Genomic DNA, 15,922 nt, shown 5'->3' with positions numbered 1-15,922 from the left:
CACACCGTGGAGGACAGTGAGATGATCTTCACTGAGATGATCCGTCTCATCCAGAAGAGAAGAGGTGAAGTGAAGAACAAGATCAGGTTCCAACAGCTAACTGAAGTGAGGCGGGTCAAAGGTCTTCAGGAAGAGCTGGAGCAGGAGATGAATGAGCTGATGAGGAGATGCTGTGAGGATCAGCAGAGACGGGATAGAAAAGAAATTATCTGTCACTGAAACCTGTGTTCTTTGTGATATGAATAAATCAAGTCAACGTGGTATTTTGTCATTTTCTCACTGAGTTAAGATGCTTGAATGCTTCCCATATCCTACAATAATAAACATGTAACACTCACAAAAGATCATATAGCTTACATACTTATGTGGTAACAATTTACACTTTTTTTAAGAATTCAAAAAACTTTCTGTGTGTGAACATGTTAAAAACATAATGTAGGGCGAGAATTGAAGAAAACCATCAGTTTTTAAAGGATAACTAAATGAGTAGTCCATCCTCATTGAATTTGGACAAGTGGGTATTCTTAAGATGAGATAAAGATACTTTTTACTTAAAAATAGTCATCCAAATTTTAGGGAAACAAATTTAACCAATATAAAATAGGTCTATAATTCTCTCTTTTACATACACAGGTGGTTATTTCTTTAAATTGAAAATAGTAATAAGGATTTTATGGGGAAAAGCATAGATACATGTGGTTTTTTTTGTCCCCTTTAGAATGTAAATAAATGGTAACTATTGTGGGACATGTTCATAAGACATCACCAGTAAAAAAAAATACTGCTCTCTGCTAAACAATGTATGATAGAAACGTCTTTTCCATTCCCAAAAGTGTATTTTTATGTCAAATAAGTTTGCATTGCTTAGAAATGTCACAAAAGACTCATTCATTCAAAATATATTGTGTGTTTTGTTTATTTTCCACTAGGGAGCAGCCATTATGTGAAGCTGCCATGTCAGACGAATTTTCAAAGGAATTAAATCAATGCTGCTACATTATTATATAAAAGCATTGTAATTGTTGTAATTTAGGTCACAGGTTCACTCTTTTTTCTGCAAACAGCAAGTAATGCTGATTCAGTGTTTAAAACTTTGTTGATAATAAAGTATTATGATATTCTAATGGAAAACTACTCAAAATGGTTTCGCCCGTTTTCTACGTTACGGCCAATCAGGTCCAAACTTCTTGGTGTGGCTGTCTGTGATTGGTCCATAGACGTTGAACTTTCTGTAACTGGGTAGATTATTTCGTTCCCCCTTTTAGACAGAGCAACGGGCGGTTTTGTCAGACTTCTGTGAGAAGGGTTTTTCCAAGGGTTCTGAATTCAGAAGAGCGACTGGTTTTCCCCAAAGAAGGATTTGTACTGCCTGAGACTCGGACGAAAACAGGATTTAACTTTATCTCTGCATTTTTGTCACCCTTCCACCCTTTTCTTCTTCTCGTCTTCTCTTCTTCAGGACGCCATATATGCCATATGCTCAGTTTCTCATTAGGAGGATAAGGTAAGCGTTTTTAAAAGCTTAGACGTATACTATTTGAAATGAAAATGCGTTTGCTTTATATTTCTTCTGATGTTTTGAAAACGAGTGTAGCATTTGTGTAACTAATTTTAGTAGTCGTTTGCCTCGTGTTGTTGGGGTTAGCTTAACTTCAAAGGATGGCCTATTTTTTTCTTCCTGAAAAGAAAGCTAGCGAACGTTAGTCGTATGGACCTGAACAAAGAAGTATATTTGAATGGAAAATGCTTGCACTTTATATTTCTGCTGTTGTGAAAATTGAGTTTTGCTTTATTGCTTATTGGTATTGTCTATTTGCTTGTGTTGTTGCTCAGTGATTATATATAATATATCTAACTGTTGTTCAACCAGTATTGTTATGGCATTTGATTCACAGTTAGAGCTAAACATTTCTTAAATTGCATAAAGTTTCAGCTCAAAAAACAAAAGTTTACACATGCACATGAAAATATTCTGCTTTGTTTCAAAGTCTTTCTTTGTCGAAGAGGTGAGGCATAAAACGTTCTTTTTTTTTAAAGATATTAAAATAATTCATTAAAATTTAAGACATTTTTAAATTGGGGTATGTTGTGTGTTTTAAAATGTCCCGAGTTCACATGGATTTGTAAGTTAATTACAAATCAAACTTTCTACAATGTTTTTATTTCATATTCCTTTGCTCATTTTAACTGAAATGTGACACGTTTGGTTACATTTTTATGTTGGTAAATCATGCTTTAATCTATGAGGTGCCGTGTAGGACATTATTCAGAATTAGCATTCATAAACACATGTGAAATCTCTCACACACACTAGTGAAATGCTTGTATACATACAACTGAAAATGTATTCATTCACATACACATGTGAAATGCTCTCACACACACTACTGAAAATGCTCTCACATACACATGTGAAATGCTCTCACACACACTACTGAAAATGCTCTCACACACACTACTGAAAATGCTCTCACATACACTACTGAAAATGCTCTCACACACACTACTGAAAATGCTCTCACACACACTACTGAAAATGCTCTCACACACACTACTGAAAATGCTCTCACATACACATGTGAAAATGCTCTCACACACACTATCCAAAATGCTCTCACATACACATGTGAAAATGCTCTCACACACACTATCCAAAATGCTCTCACACACACTATCCAAAATGCTCTCACATACACATGTGAAAATTTCAATAGAAACGGAAGGCATTTCAGTAGAAACAACGTTTTTTTTTTTTTTACTTTATTTTTAGAAACGAAGTTGGTCGACTGAAGGCATTTCAGTGGAAATGAACCTGTGTCCGAATTCCTGCCCTGATCCCTAACTACTAAAACCTTATATAGTGCAGAACTATATAGTTCTATATAGTTCTCTGAATTTAAAAGCAATTCAGACACCCGTGCTCAGTACTTTTTTCTTTTGGGTGTTGTTCATAACGCGCTTGACACGGAAACAAAGTGGCGCATTACCGCCACCACCTGGTCTGGAGGCGAACTACTCCTATTTAACGCGGAGAATGACACTTATTTGTCAGAGTAAAAACATAATAAATATGAACATTTTACAAAGACTATTTATGAATCTGCTGTTTATTCTGATCATGGAAAACGTGACTGATTTATAAATAATTAAATTACAAACACTTTGGTGTTGATTTAATGTATTTGTTCATAAATAAACCCTCAAGTTATTTTTTCATGCCAATATTTATTTTGTTTTTGTGCCGCTGAACGATTAACGGGCTCTTGCAAGGAGGCATTTTTTTCTGTAGTTTTCTTACACCTTACTGAAAATGGCTTTGAAAATGAATCTGTCCGTGTTCCTGGCAATAATTCAACCGTTTTTCGTGAGATCAAACTGAAAACGAGCAGATATGCAGCATCACAGGACGGCAAGGACAAGCAGACATCTCAGAAGATTTCCTCTGGATGCCCTAACCAGACAGAATAACTTGTGAGTTAAACTTAAAGCTTTTTTTTTAGTTAAACTTAAACTTTAACTTAAACTTTGTTACTAATCATGCTCAAGGTTACACAGTCTGCTGGGTAAGAGTTTAACATTCTTTTTCAAGTGAGTTGTGTAGTCCAATTACATGAAACACTTGTGAGTTCAAAGTTTAGAATTTTTTATTCAGAGTCAAACCATATCACTTGTTTTAAACAAAAACAAAACAAAAACTTTCATTTTTAAAAGTTTAAATGAAAATCCAAAAACCCAGCCAAATAAAAACCACAAGATTTTCCAGAATTAATAAATACTTCATAATCTAAAATGTAAGACATCAAAATAAATAGAAACATTAAAAAAATGTGATTTAATTTCCTCAATGAAATAATTAATGTTGCATTTTCCAGGGTCTTCCACGTCTCTACTGCTTTACCAACACAAAGGTGTCTGTCCTGGCCCTTTACGCTGACGGTCAGTCCGACACAAGACTGGATTTTCGGTTGACCCGCAGGACCATCGAGCATCTGGGTCGATGGTCCTGAAGCATCAGCTTCGGGTTCCTCACACTCTGGGGGGTCACAGGAGACTGACGTCCTGGTGTTTCTTTTCTGGCTGGCGTGTGGCACATCTTACAGTGTGGTAGCCAGAGTCTTTGACATGACACGGTCCACCGTGAGCGATGTTGTCCACAGGACGGCAGACCGCATCCTCCAGCTGATGAGCAGGGTCACCCAGCTTCCCAGTGGGAATGAACTACCATAAGTCGCCTCTGGATTTTAGCAGCTCGCTTGGTCTTTCTCCTTCCAAAGGGTCACAAGGAGCATTGATGGCTGCCACATAAGAATAAAGGCCCTAAAAGATAATGCAGCTTGTTATTTTAACAGGAAGCTTTTTTATTCCATTAAAATGCATGCTGTATGTGACTCTAATGCCAAATTTATAGATATTTTTGTTGGGAATCCAGGATCAATCCATGATTCACGGGTTCTACGTAAAAGCCCAATTTATGTAAATCAAACAAACCCACCTGAAGGATCCTTTTGGGTGATGGTGGGTATCCCTGCATTGCACATCCCATCATGCTGCTGACACCCTACAGGGAACCCATGAGGAATGCCATTGAGGCAGTTACAACCAGAACCACTCCAGAACACGCTCTGTTGTGAAGAGAGCATTTGGCATGATAAAGATGAGGAGGAGAGCAATATTTCTGGGGGCACTGGAAGTAAAACCAACCTTTGCAATGAAAATCATTGCCTGCAGTTCAATTCTGCACATTCTGTGCATCAGCAAAGGCGACTGCTTAGCCACAGATGTTGAGCCACACCAGGAACATGCAGGACGAGCAGAGTCACGTCTGTCTGCAAGGACAAATCTTTGCTTTCCTTTCAGCTCCAACTGTGACACACATGACTCTAGAAGACCAGGATTATTGTTAACATGTATAAAAATAAATATTAACATATAAAACGAAATTCTAAATATGTACATCTGATATTTATATGAAAATCCTTTTGAGATTGTTAAAAATAGCTCAGATTTAAATAATACATGTAAATTATTCATTTTTGTTCATACATTTATTAAACAAATTGGAAAAACAATGGCTGCATTACATTTTAGAACAATAATTTCAACTCAAGTAAACTTAACAGACTGTCCTGTCGCTGTTCCTCCCTTCTAGCCCTTTCCTCCTCTCTCTTCTGGCTCTTTGACATAAACCTTTAACCCAGTACTACAACGATTAACCGTTTATTAAAATGAAGTCAAATCTGATCATGTGTCTCTACCCATCTGGCACGAGCTAGCTTGAAAACAAACAGGCTATCTTTCTCCATCCGCAAATGGATCGGATTTTCCTCATCCTCGTCTGTCCCTACATATATGAACACATTTAAAACGTGTTAATAACTTGTGACTACGGTTAGAAGTCACTGCTTTTTGATGTAATATCTAGCGTTTGTTTTTAGCCTTCGGCGTTAATTCGCGTTAGCGTTAGCTTTAGCATTACTGAAATTGATGAGCTTCAAAACAATCTAGGTTGTTGATTGAGGAATATAACATATTAAACACATCATCTTAAGTATTTACAAATATATTTTACAACAGATACTGGATATTTTTTAATATACTTACACGTTTCGGTGGTTTTCCTTGCGCAACCGGCTGCCATTTTCGAATGATTCAGACGAATGATTATCTCGCGATAATCAGCCAACTTCCGTTTCTACTGAAATGCCTTCCGTTTCTGTCGAAAATTTCAGTAGTGTAAGTGAGAGCATTTTGGATAGTGTATGTGAGAGGATTTTCACATGTGTATGTAAGAGCATTTTCACATGTGTATGTGAGAGGATTTTCACATGTGTATGTGAGAGCATTTTCACATGTGTATGTGAGAGCATTTTCACATGTGTATGTGAGAGCATTTTCACATGTGTATGTGAGAGATTTCACATGTGTATGTGAGAGATTTTACATGTGTATGTGAATGAATACATTTTCAGTTGTATGTATACAAGCATTTCACTAGTGTGTGTGAGAGATTTCATATGTGTTTGTGAATGCTAATTCTGAATTATGTCCTACACGGCACCTCATATTAATCTATTCCTGTCTTCACACTGACTGTTACTGGTGACTCCTGCATGTTTTGATTTATTCTATTTGGTAGATTTTATTTGAATTCTGTGTTGTTGTTTTTCTTTTTTTTTTTCTTTTTTCTTTTTCTTTTTTTTTTTGTGTTTGTGTGTGAATCTGCCTATTGATGGGTTTGGGCCTGCTGGTTCTGCTTGGTTTCTTCCGAATGAAAGTGCTGATCATGCATGAAGCTGTATTTTGGATTGTTGTTTTGATGCAAGTTTCTGAGATTGTGTAACCCCAGGCATTGATTAAGTTATTGAGTCAGATTTGTGGATTTATGGCTGAGGATCTCCTTAAACTGTAAAGTTTATCTGCTGACTTCATCTCTGTGTGAGAAAATTGTATGTCTGATCACGGGTTATTTTTAATTTGCAATAGACGAGGGGACCCTGTACTAGTGAAAAGGTAATGCAGATATATGCGTAGCTGCAGCAGAAGGATCATTTTCAATCCAAATGTTTTCATCCAGATTCCATGTTATTTCTTCCTCACTCCACGCATCTGCCCCTGGTTCGGCCTTTCTATCTGATTTTCAAACCCTATGTGGCCCGCGGGTCAAAATATTTGGCCACCCCTGTTTTAGGGCCATCTCTTAGGCTGTGAGCGGATCTCAAAACAGCCACATAAAATTTGGCTAGCTCTCGTGAAACAATTATCAAGAGGGGGTGGAGTTGCTGCCTGGTTATGTGCTCTACCGCTAGCTTAGACCAGTGGTCCCCAACCGGGTCATTTGGTACCGGGCCGCACAGAGAACATAAATAATTTGCATTACTTCTGTTTTATTTATTTTGAATCTGAAAGATGTTTTATTTTGAAAAATTCCCTGATTCTCTTTTACATCCGTCCATGTCACTCTTGATGCAGGCCAAGGCGCTCTTCTTGGTCACGTGATAGGTTACCGTTAGCATCATTTCTATGGAGTATTTTAAACATTAATTGAGGTTTCTGTGTAATCTGTGAAGATCTGTAGTTCGATGATAACTTTTGTAAAGCTGATCGTGTGTATTAAATACAAACCCAAAAATTTATGGAAGGAATTTTATTAAACAAGACAAACCAGGCAAAACATGTTTCTCCCTTTTTTTATCTTATTTTTATTTTATTTCACAAATTACTTTCATCTATAAACGCCTCTACTCAAAGCGTTTATAGATCCTTTAATAAAATGGTTGTTGATCTAGTCGTATTTTTAAATCATGTTCAATGAAAAAAAATTAATAAACTGTTTCCGTCCGGTTTCAAACCAGGGACCTTTCGCACTGAAAGTGAAGTCTTATCGGTTGAACCAAGACAGTCACTTTAAAAAGTTTTCAAAACGGCTGCCTATGTGTTTCCGTAGTGTAGTGGTTATCACGTTCGCCTAACACGCGAAAGGTCCCCGGTTCGAAACCGGGCGGAAACAATGTTTTTTTTTTTTTTTTGTCTTTTTTAAAGACAATAAAAACACAACTGGATGAATAAACTTTTGATTTACTTTTGTTGGAAAAAAGAAATCAAAGAAAAAAGATAAATATGAAAACTCCAGGCTGAAACATGTTAGTCTTTTTTTCGTTTATAATATTCATCTGATGAAATAATTTAACCAAAAAGTTATTGATGAAGAGGCGTTTTTCTTGTTAATTAAAAAAAAAAATAAAGATGTTTCCGCCCGGTTTCGAACCGGGGACCTTTCGCGTGTGAGGCGAACGTGATAACCACTACACTACGGAAACAGATAGGGGTCTTGTTGAGAATCTTTTTATTGAACTCTCCATGATAGTTACTATGGATGTCATGTTGCTTGCGACCATACCTTCTATGGTTAAGCTTAACTCTCTTAACTTTTCCCATATATCGTCTATGGTAGTTCTTAACACTACGGATGTAATGTACTTTTTCACCACTAGCGAGATTTTGGGGGCGCTGTTGCCACGTCGTTAACTTTTCTCATTCATTCTCTATGGTAGTTCTTAACACTACGGATGTAATATACTTTTTCACCACTAGCGAGATTTTGGGGGCGCTGTTTCCACATCGTCTTAGTAGTAAGGTTTTCACAGGAAGAGCCTTTAGGAAGACAAAACAACAATAATCCTGCGGCCAGATTTGATCCGATCGCTGTTAAAACACAAGAGCACAACAAGTTAAAGTCAAGTTAAAGTCTGATGTAAGTAAAAAGTTAAAAAAAAATGGACAAAGTTCCTAGTTTGAAGACATTTCTCTTCACATTATTTTTTGTTGAGCATGAAAGGTCTGAAACTCCAGCGGTGAGGATACGGCTACTCGTAAGAGATGAAAAACCTCTTCAAACTTAGTCATGATAGTTTGTGTGTGTTTTCAAAAGCTTTTGAATTTTACCAAAGGTAGATAACTTTAATAATATCTATATGTGCATTTACACACACATATATATATATATATATATATATATATATATATATATATATATATATATATATATATATTTGTATGTTGTTGTTTTTTTTTTTACTATTTTTGAGTTACAGTAGACCTGGGCTACTTCACCCACTAACGACAATAAATGTATCTTTGGTTATAGATCTCCAGAATGAAGAGGAAATTAATTTTTCCTGGAAAAATCTGCGTGAGCTTCAGACGAGGCCCAACTGGGTTTCTCAGGCAGGACCCTTCAGATGAAGCCAAGAGGATCAAAAATAATCCTGAGCTCCAGGACAAGTCTGCTCCCCAGAGAGAGGAAAAAGTGAAGGAAAACGCCCTGTCAAAAGTCTTCATTAGGGGTGGAGATACATCTGACAGGCAGGAGGTGTTGGGGGAGTATGTTCTTCAATTTGGCAAATACAAGGGGAAGTCCTTTCGGTGGCTGCTAGAAAATGATATTGGCTACACCATTTATTTAATTAACAAGGTTGAGGAAGAGGAGAGAGCTGGACTCTTTAATGCCGAGGGACCAAAGAAGGAGAGTCTCTTTTCATTTCTGGATTATACCCGACACTTTCACGAAATCAGAGATCTGAGAAACTATTTAGCTGAAAGATCAGTGGAGCCACCTTCAAGTAGTGAGGACAACCAGCTGGTTGGATTTGGTGTGCATTCTAAGAAGACCTGGAAGGATGTCTGGGAGAAAAGAGAAGATGGATATGCATCATTTATCCTCAGGAAACAGTGTGTTTCAGGCAGCAAAATGTTCCTGCTCCAGCAGTACCTGAAGAAGAAAGAGGCTCAGACTCAGAGCTCTTCAGAACCTGCTCTTACTAAACCTTCTTCTAGTCCTCCAGGTCTGTGGCAGACTAGACGTTCATGCTGACGTTAGGAAACATGGTAGAAATGATGTTTCCCATCTTTTCAGTATCTTCCTTAGAGATGGAAGATGATGAAGAGTTGGAGAGAATGATGCTTTCTGTCTCTCCATCCAAACTCCTCCCTTTAAGGTAAAACTAAATCACACACAAGTACACACTGAGTGTTAATTACTACTTCTAATTCAAACCTGTTTTCTTATTTTTTTTACTAAAGAGCAGAGACATTTAGTGAAGAAGATGACAGGACCAACATGTTTAGAAACAATCCCAACCCAACCAAGTGAGCAGCACCAACGTGCACACATCATGCATCACGTGTTGATTATGTTTCTGTATGTGGAGTAGTAGTACTGGTAGTTGAAAAACTGATATTAGACTACATGTTAGTCTTAGATCAGTCCTTTCTTTACACTCAGCACTTTTAAATGTGTCTGTTCAAAAAGAAGAATATTCATTGGTTTATTTTCTTTCAGGTTCACTGAGTAAAGGTCTAGATGCTGCTGCTGCCACTGCCACCGCCGCCGCTGGTACCTGATGGTTCTGTCGTAAACCAGGATCACCTTTTCTTTTCTTCTGTTTGCTGGTTGGCCACGTTCAGGCCTGTTCTAATGCAGGTGTTTTGTGTGACTGCTTTTATGATGCTGAAGGTATTCATTGTTCGTCGTCGAGGGTAAGTACAGACTTATGTTATTTGCATGGGTTTGGTTATAGGTTTGGTATGAAAATGATTGAAGGAAACCAGTCTTAAAAAGCAGAATTACAACAAAAGTACATGTCTTAACACATCAGAGTAAAGTGGTTACACATGGATTATTACATCATAATGGAACCTTTCCTGGTCAATCAAAAGATAAAAAAATGAAACTAATAGTTAATTTATTGATTTTCATACCACACCTGTTCTATTGAGCATGTTTTCTTGCATGGTTTTGAGTGTTTTGCACAATTACTAACAAAGAACTCTAAATACCTGGGCATTACTGATGGATATTTCTGTTGATCTGAATCCAGACTATCCTGAGAGGTCCAGCTGTCCTGCTGCCACACATGCAGGTGAGTGTTGAGGATCATTTGTCAGCTTTACTCTGCTGCAGCGTCCTGTCTGTTTCTGACTGTCTTTTTCACCAGTTACTTCAGCTCCAGTGAAGACTCCTCTGCCAGTACCACCACAGTTGCTCGCTTTGGAACTGCCTCAAAGTGTCCAGGATAAAACCTACAGTCAGTGCATTAACTTTAACAAAAATGCAAAGTACTGTATTCATTTGGACTTTGAGATAATATTTTATTCAACAACAACTCAAGGTATTTTTTTATTTTTGCAGCAGTCGTTGGAAGACCCTCAGCTCAGTCTGCAACTCCTTCTCCTGCTCACTTTCAGCCAACGCCTGCTGCTTCACCACTTCCATCTTATGACCAGGATGTTAGCAGCTGGAACTGCTCTCCCCAGCAGTGGATCTGGATGAAAACAGAGATGGAAGCCTTAGGACTGTGGCCTGGGTCTCCACCTGTAAGACATGCCATGAATATGATCTCCTTGTGGCGTAACCCACCTCAGCCGGAACTCATTGACTCAATTTATGAGCTACCATCCCCAAAGTACTTTCACCTCCATCCTTTTTTTATCTGGAAACCAGACCATGCAATAATGGAAAGAGTGCGTAACAACTACCCCCTCCCGTGTCTGCATGGCTGCCCAAAACCCCTCGTGGTCTCCTCTGGAACAGGTCGGCCCCGTGTCATTATTGGCACAAGTGGTCAGTACTACATACTTGCTTCTCGGCTGACCTGTAAAGTCTGCAAGAAGCACTGGTTTGCAGACAAACCTTCATGGATGGACATGCTGCCTCGTCGTTTTCAGGAGATTTTTCCAGCCTTCCTGACCCACAAAAAGGCAGTATGCAAGACTGTGATGGATGAGCTGCGGCGTACAGCAAAGTCTCCAGGTTATATGGCCAATCAGCTAAATTAAGCTCTTCACCTAAGATACGAGCGTGCACACTTGGCTTATCTGGGAACAGTGAAGAATGTTCTGGATGGAGAGAGCGGACTATATGGCCAGCAGACAATCACGGGGGCAATGAGGAAAATATCTACACCAGATCCTTTTGGTGGGTATACAGACATAGATGGCTGGTGTGGGGTAACAGTGACTTCACACTACCTGGTGGACTGCCTCATACAAGAGTACCATAGGGAGGAGGGCACGCTCAATCTGCTCCTTCAAGGCACTTTTGGTGAGGTCTTGAGGGCTGACCACACCCGAAAGGTGGCACGGAAGGTTGTCCTGGCATCAGGCACAATGTCATCTTATGCAGTTATGAATGAAAACTGGATGATTTTGTCCTGGGTGATGCTGCAGTCAGAAAGCGACAAGTCTCTGGAGCCAATGTACGACGGGCTGTCCCGGCGTTACATTTCTGCAGCGCTGCCAAAAGCAAAGTACCAGTGGGTTGACAGGTGAGACAAAACTTTGTTCATTTTACTTCTAATTTAATGGTTTCAACAGTAAAAACGTGAAAAACATAAGTAAATATTGTTTTAAAAACAATCCCTTTATTTGCACAATAAACAATTAAAAGGTGCTTTACCTGTGTGCATGGACAGGGATTGCTGCTCTCCATTCAGGATCCCAAACTCCCAGCCTCAGGAGCATCTTCTCTGGGATTCCTGGAAGACCACAGAGGCTATAGTGGGTGAAGCAACATCTGGAGACTTCACCAATAGATGTGCATCCCGTACCAAATACAACAGAGAAATAAGCATCAAGCTGGACTTGTTTCACTGCATGCGGCGGTTCACCAGGGAGTGCATCTCAGAGCATCATCCACTTCACAGCTCCTTCTGCAAGTTCCTTTCGGCAGCTTTTTGTGTGGTGGACCAAACCGATCTTCAGAGGCTGAAGGAGGCCTACACCTTCTGTGGGATCCAGCCAGCTAACCCCACAAAGCAGCACATCAGGGAGCACTGCCGCACCAAGATCCCAGAACCCAGAGAGCTGCTGGTGCGGGTGGAGAGTGTTCTGAAGAGGTTCTTTTTGGAATCGGATCCAGATGGCATACCACTGTTTAAGGCAACAATGCTGAAAGTGTGGAGGATTCAGCGCGTTCACATCCTCAGGGGCTGTCTGAGCGACCCGGAGGTGGGAGACGGGATCCTCTACAGACACGGTGGCACGTTACAGCTGAACCACATCAAGGGGGAAGCGGCAGCGGTACCGATCTGGATCCCGGTGCGAGGAACATCCCAGCAGGAGGGATTTCATTTCCACCAGTCCAAATGGGTGACAGGAAATCAGGTCTCGACAGAACTTTTCCAGGCCCAAGGCATGACTGGAGTAGCTCGGTGGAACTTCCAGCGCCTTGTGAGCCTGAAGCAACCTGGTCTGAAGCTTCCTTCAGTTTTTAATCCAGCTCTGATTGTACAGCTGAACAAACTGTCAAAGGAAGTGACAGGACAAGCTAAGTACCCTGCCTTAGTCTTGTCACAGGCCGACACTGGGGAAAGGTTTGGACTGCAGTATGTGGAGCCTGGCTGCCGTCCGGTTCCTCTTCACTGGGACAAACACAAGTCTCAGAGAGACCCGGTTGTTGAGGAAGAAGAGCGTTTGTCTCCAGAACCACCTCCTTCCAATGAAACAGTCATCGACCTGCCTGAAGAACATGGAGAAGAACACTCTGCTCATGTAAGTTTGTTGTAACAAACATCCTCACTCTATTACAATAAAACTGCAGCTACATAACAAGTTTAAACTAACTGAATGGTCCAATGTTTCAGGATAATGTCTTAGGTGTGGTTGCTGATGACTCACTAGCAATGACCCAAGCCCCTGAAGTGAAAGGTAATTTAGTTCAAATTTTCAGCCTTTTTTAATTTATTTGTGCATTGCATTCAAGGAAAGAGAAGTGAGAAGGGGTTAACTTTTCTCTTTTTTCCTCTCCATCAGATGTCTCAACGACACCACCACCACTGCCTTTTGCTGCCTCTCCACGCGCAGCTCGCACTGGTCCTATCAAAGCAGGGGGTCTGCTTTTTGTCCTGGACCATTCTCGTTGGACAAATCCAATGAGGGATGCCACTGATGTCCTTCTGGCAAAGCACCATGGACAAAAGGACTTTCTGAGCAAGGTAGACGCAGAGTATGCCGCCCTTGTTCAAACTGCCTCCAGGAATCCCAACAGCCTCCTCCACCCCACCACTAAACAGCACATCTCCCGCTACGTGAAGCACATGGCGAAGATGATTAACAGAAGTTCGTCTATGAACACTAGTCCCGAAAAACTTTTGGAAACCCAGCAGCTGTGGCATAAACTCACTGAAGGCAGTGAAACTGTCACTGTGCCAGTTGTGACTCTCCCTCCTGCTCCAGTGAACCCCCCCAGCTCTAAACCAGATGAAGCTCCTTTAACGAAGACTGACGTTGAAAAAATGGTGAAGGAGATTGTAGGTCTGCAGCAACAACAGCAGAAACCTGAAAAAAAAATGACAAGGAACTGTCTTGCTTGTGGGCAGCCAAAGTCTCGTTACCTTGGTGATGGATCTTCTGTTCATTTCTTTTATCAGTCTGGGGATGTGAGATACTTCTACTGCTCCAAAAAAGTACTCCAGATCTATGCAGCAGAAGGCCTTACAAACCCCAGGATGCCATTTGCAGACTTTGCTGCCACGCCATTTTTTGAGAGAGAGTTAAAGGCTGCAAACCAGAGGTCTGCACAATGCAGAAAGGTTTTGGAGGACCGACAGAAAAGAAAGGCAAGGGAGCAGCATCCCAGTGGGCGTCTGTGCAGGTTCTGCCACAAACCACTGAAACAAGGTCCAGAGAGTCCACACATACACACCGGGTTCCCTGGTGTTGTGGGGAAGTATGTTTACTGTCCTGCCAGAGTCTTGTCCCTCCACCGGGCAAATGGGATGACTCAAGAAATGACCTGGGAGGAGTTCTCTCAGTCTCCTTTTTATGAGGCTGAAAAGATGAGGTGGGCTGCTGGCCGGCAAGCAGAAGAGGGAAAGAGATAGCTTTTATGTCTGTTCTATTTGTTATCAAAAGATGTTGCTGTTTTGACCACTTTTGTCTCATTTTACCTCAGCTTGTCATATTGGATGAGAAATAAGTGTAAAACGTCAAAATCTCTGCTAAACCTGTCTATATGTTTGCCTGTATTAAGTTCTCTTCTGATAACACACTGATTATGATAGAACTCGTGATGTTATCTATCAATGTGAAAATATTTGTAATTTAGTTTGTGAAATCTATTTTGTGAATACAATTTTCTTACATATTTATTATTAGTGTTTAGTTTTGATAGAAAAAGCAAACATATTTACTACTTCCTCAATTCATTTTACACCTTTAAAATACTTGTATTAAAGTTTTGCCTGTTTAAACCCTTCTGCCCTTCAATTGTAAATCCATGGTTGAACATTTTGGTACATTTTGTGTTAAATACTGTGTTTTATTTATTTTCATGTTGATTTCTTAATAAAACATGGTTGAAATTGAAATGAGCAACAGATCATGACTGTTATTTGGAACAAGGAGAGACAGAAGTAGAAAACAATAATTATGAAATGTCATATTCAGTTTAACAAAAACATTTATTATACCACAACTTCTGACTGACATCACTCTAACCGGGGTTCGAACTCGGGACCAAAGGATTTCATCAGCTTGGACAGCGCTACACAAGCCACAGTTTGATTGGCTGACTATGCTGCAGTAGCTGCAATTTGATTGGCTGTTCCGTGTTACAGGTATATACGGCTGGCCTTCGCGTGTGAGGCGAACGTGATAACCACTACACTACGGAAACAGATAGGGGTCTTGTTGAGAATCTTTTTATTGAACTCTCCATGATAGTTACTATGGATGTCATGTTGCTTGCGACCATACCTTCTATGGTTAAGCTTAACTCTCTTAACTTTTCCCATATATAGTCTATGGTAGTTATTAACACTACGGATGTAATGTACTTTTTCACCACTAGCGAGATTTTGGGGGCGCTGTTGCCACGTCGTTTTAGTAGTAAGGATTTTACAGAAAGAGAGCATAAAGATGGAGAAAAAAAAAAAAAACAATCTTGCAACCAGATTAGATCCGATCGCCGTTAAAACACAAGAGCACAACAAGTTAAAGTCTCATGTTAGTAAAAAAAAAAAAAAAACAGGACAAAGTTTCTAATTTAAAGATGTTTCTCTTCCCGTCATTGTTGAACATGAGGACTGAAACTCCAATATGGTAAATCAGAGATCTGATACCATCCTGTCTGTTTCTGACTGTCTTTTTTCACCAGTTTCTTCTGCTCCAGTGAAGACTCCTCTGCCAGAACCACCAGAGCTGCTCGTTTTGGAACTGTCTCAAAGTAGAACGGTGCAGTTTTTAAGAAGAGTGCAGGATAAAACCTGCAGTCAGTGCAATAAGTCTTGACAAAAATGCTAAGTACTGTATTCATTTGGACTTTGTGATAATGCTGTTTATTTAACAACAACTCATGTTATTTTTGCAGCAGTCGTTGGAAGAACCTTAGCTCAGTCTGCAGCTCCTCCTCTTGCTCACTTTCAGC

At 39.9% G+C, this 15,922-nt stretch overlaps 1 protein-coding gene and 2 non-coding genes across 7 annotated transcripts; 2 read left to right on the top strand and 1 right to left on the bottom strand.

Annotated features, from left to right (window-relative positions):
* The first annotated feature begins 1,256 nt into the window (after positions 1-1,256).
* On the top strand, positions 1,257-14,867 carry LOC101175381. Of its 5 annotated transcripts, XM_023962515.1 has the most exons (11): positions 1,257-1,504; positions 8,645-9,341; positions 9,413-9,494; positions 9,580-9,645; positions 9,839-10,035; positions 10,377-10,418; positions 10,494-10,583; positions 10,688-11,822; positions 11,970-13,047; positions 13,140-13,203; positions 13,309-14,867. In XM_023962515.1, the coding sequence occupies exons 8-11, from the start codon at positions 11,443-11,445 to the stop codon at positions 14,376-14,378; spliced, it is 2,592 nt and encodes an 863-aa protein (XP_023818283.1). In that variant the 5' UTR covers positions 1,257-1,504; positions 8,645-9,341; positions 9,413-9,494; positions 9,580-9,645; positions 9,839-10,035; positions 10,377-10,418; positions 10,494-10,583; positions 10,688-11,442; the 3' UTR covers positions 14,379-14,867. The 5 variants fall into 5 exon arrangements, with proteins under 5 accessions (XP_023818283.1, XP_023818284.1, XP_023818281.1 ...); XM_023962516.1 differs by having other exon boundaries at positions 9,839-10,418; positions 10,691-11,822; XM_023962513.1 differs by having other exon boundaries at positions 9,839-10,418.
* On the top strand, positions 7,435-7,507 carry trnav-aac. Its single transcript has one exon. It is a non-coding gene; the product is annotated as a tRNA-Val (tRNA).
* trnav-cac lies at positions 7,745-7,817 on the bottom strand. The gene has a single exon. It is a non-coding gene; the product is annotated as a tRNA-Val (tRNA).
* Positions 14,868-15,922: the final 1,055 nt, after the last annotated feature.

Source organism: Oryzias latipes, chromosome 14 (genome assembly GCF_002234675.1).
Source record: "Oryzias latipes chromosome 14, ASM223467v1".
Lineage (NCBI taxonomy): Eukaryota > Metazoa > Chordata > Actinopteri > Beloniformes > Adrianichthyidae > Oryzias > Oryzias latipes.
This window is presented reverse-complemented; position numbering and strand designations above follow the sequence as displayed.

Coding starts and splice junctions, on each gene's coding strand:
- LOC101175381 (XM_023962515.1), top strand. CDS start 11,443: ATGAGGAAAATATCTACACCAGATCCTTTTGGTGGGTATACAGACATA. Junction 13,048..13,139: donor GAGAAGAACACTCTGCTCAT/GTAAGTTTGTTG, acceptor CCAATGTTTCAG/GATAATGTCTTAGGTGTGGT. Junction 13,204..13,308: donor CCAAGCCCCTGAAGTGAAAG/GTAATTTAGTTC, acceptor CCTCTCCATCAG/ATGTCTCAACGACACCACCA.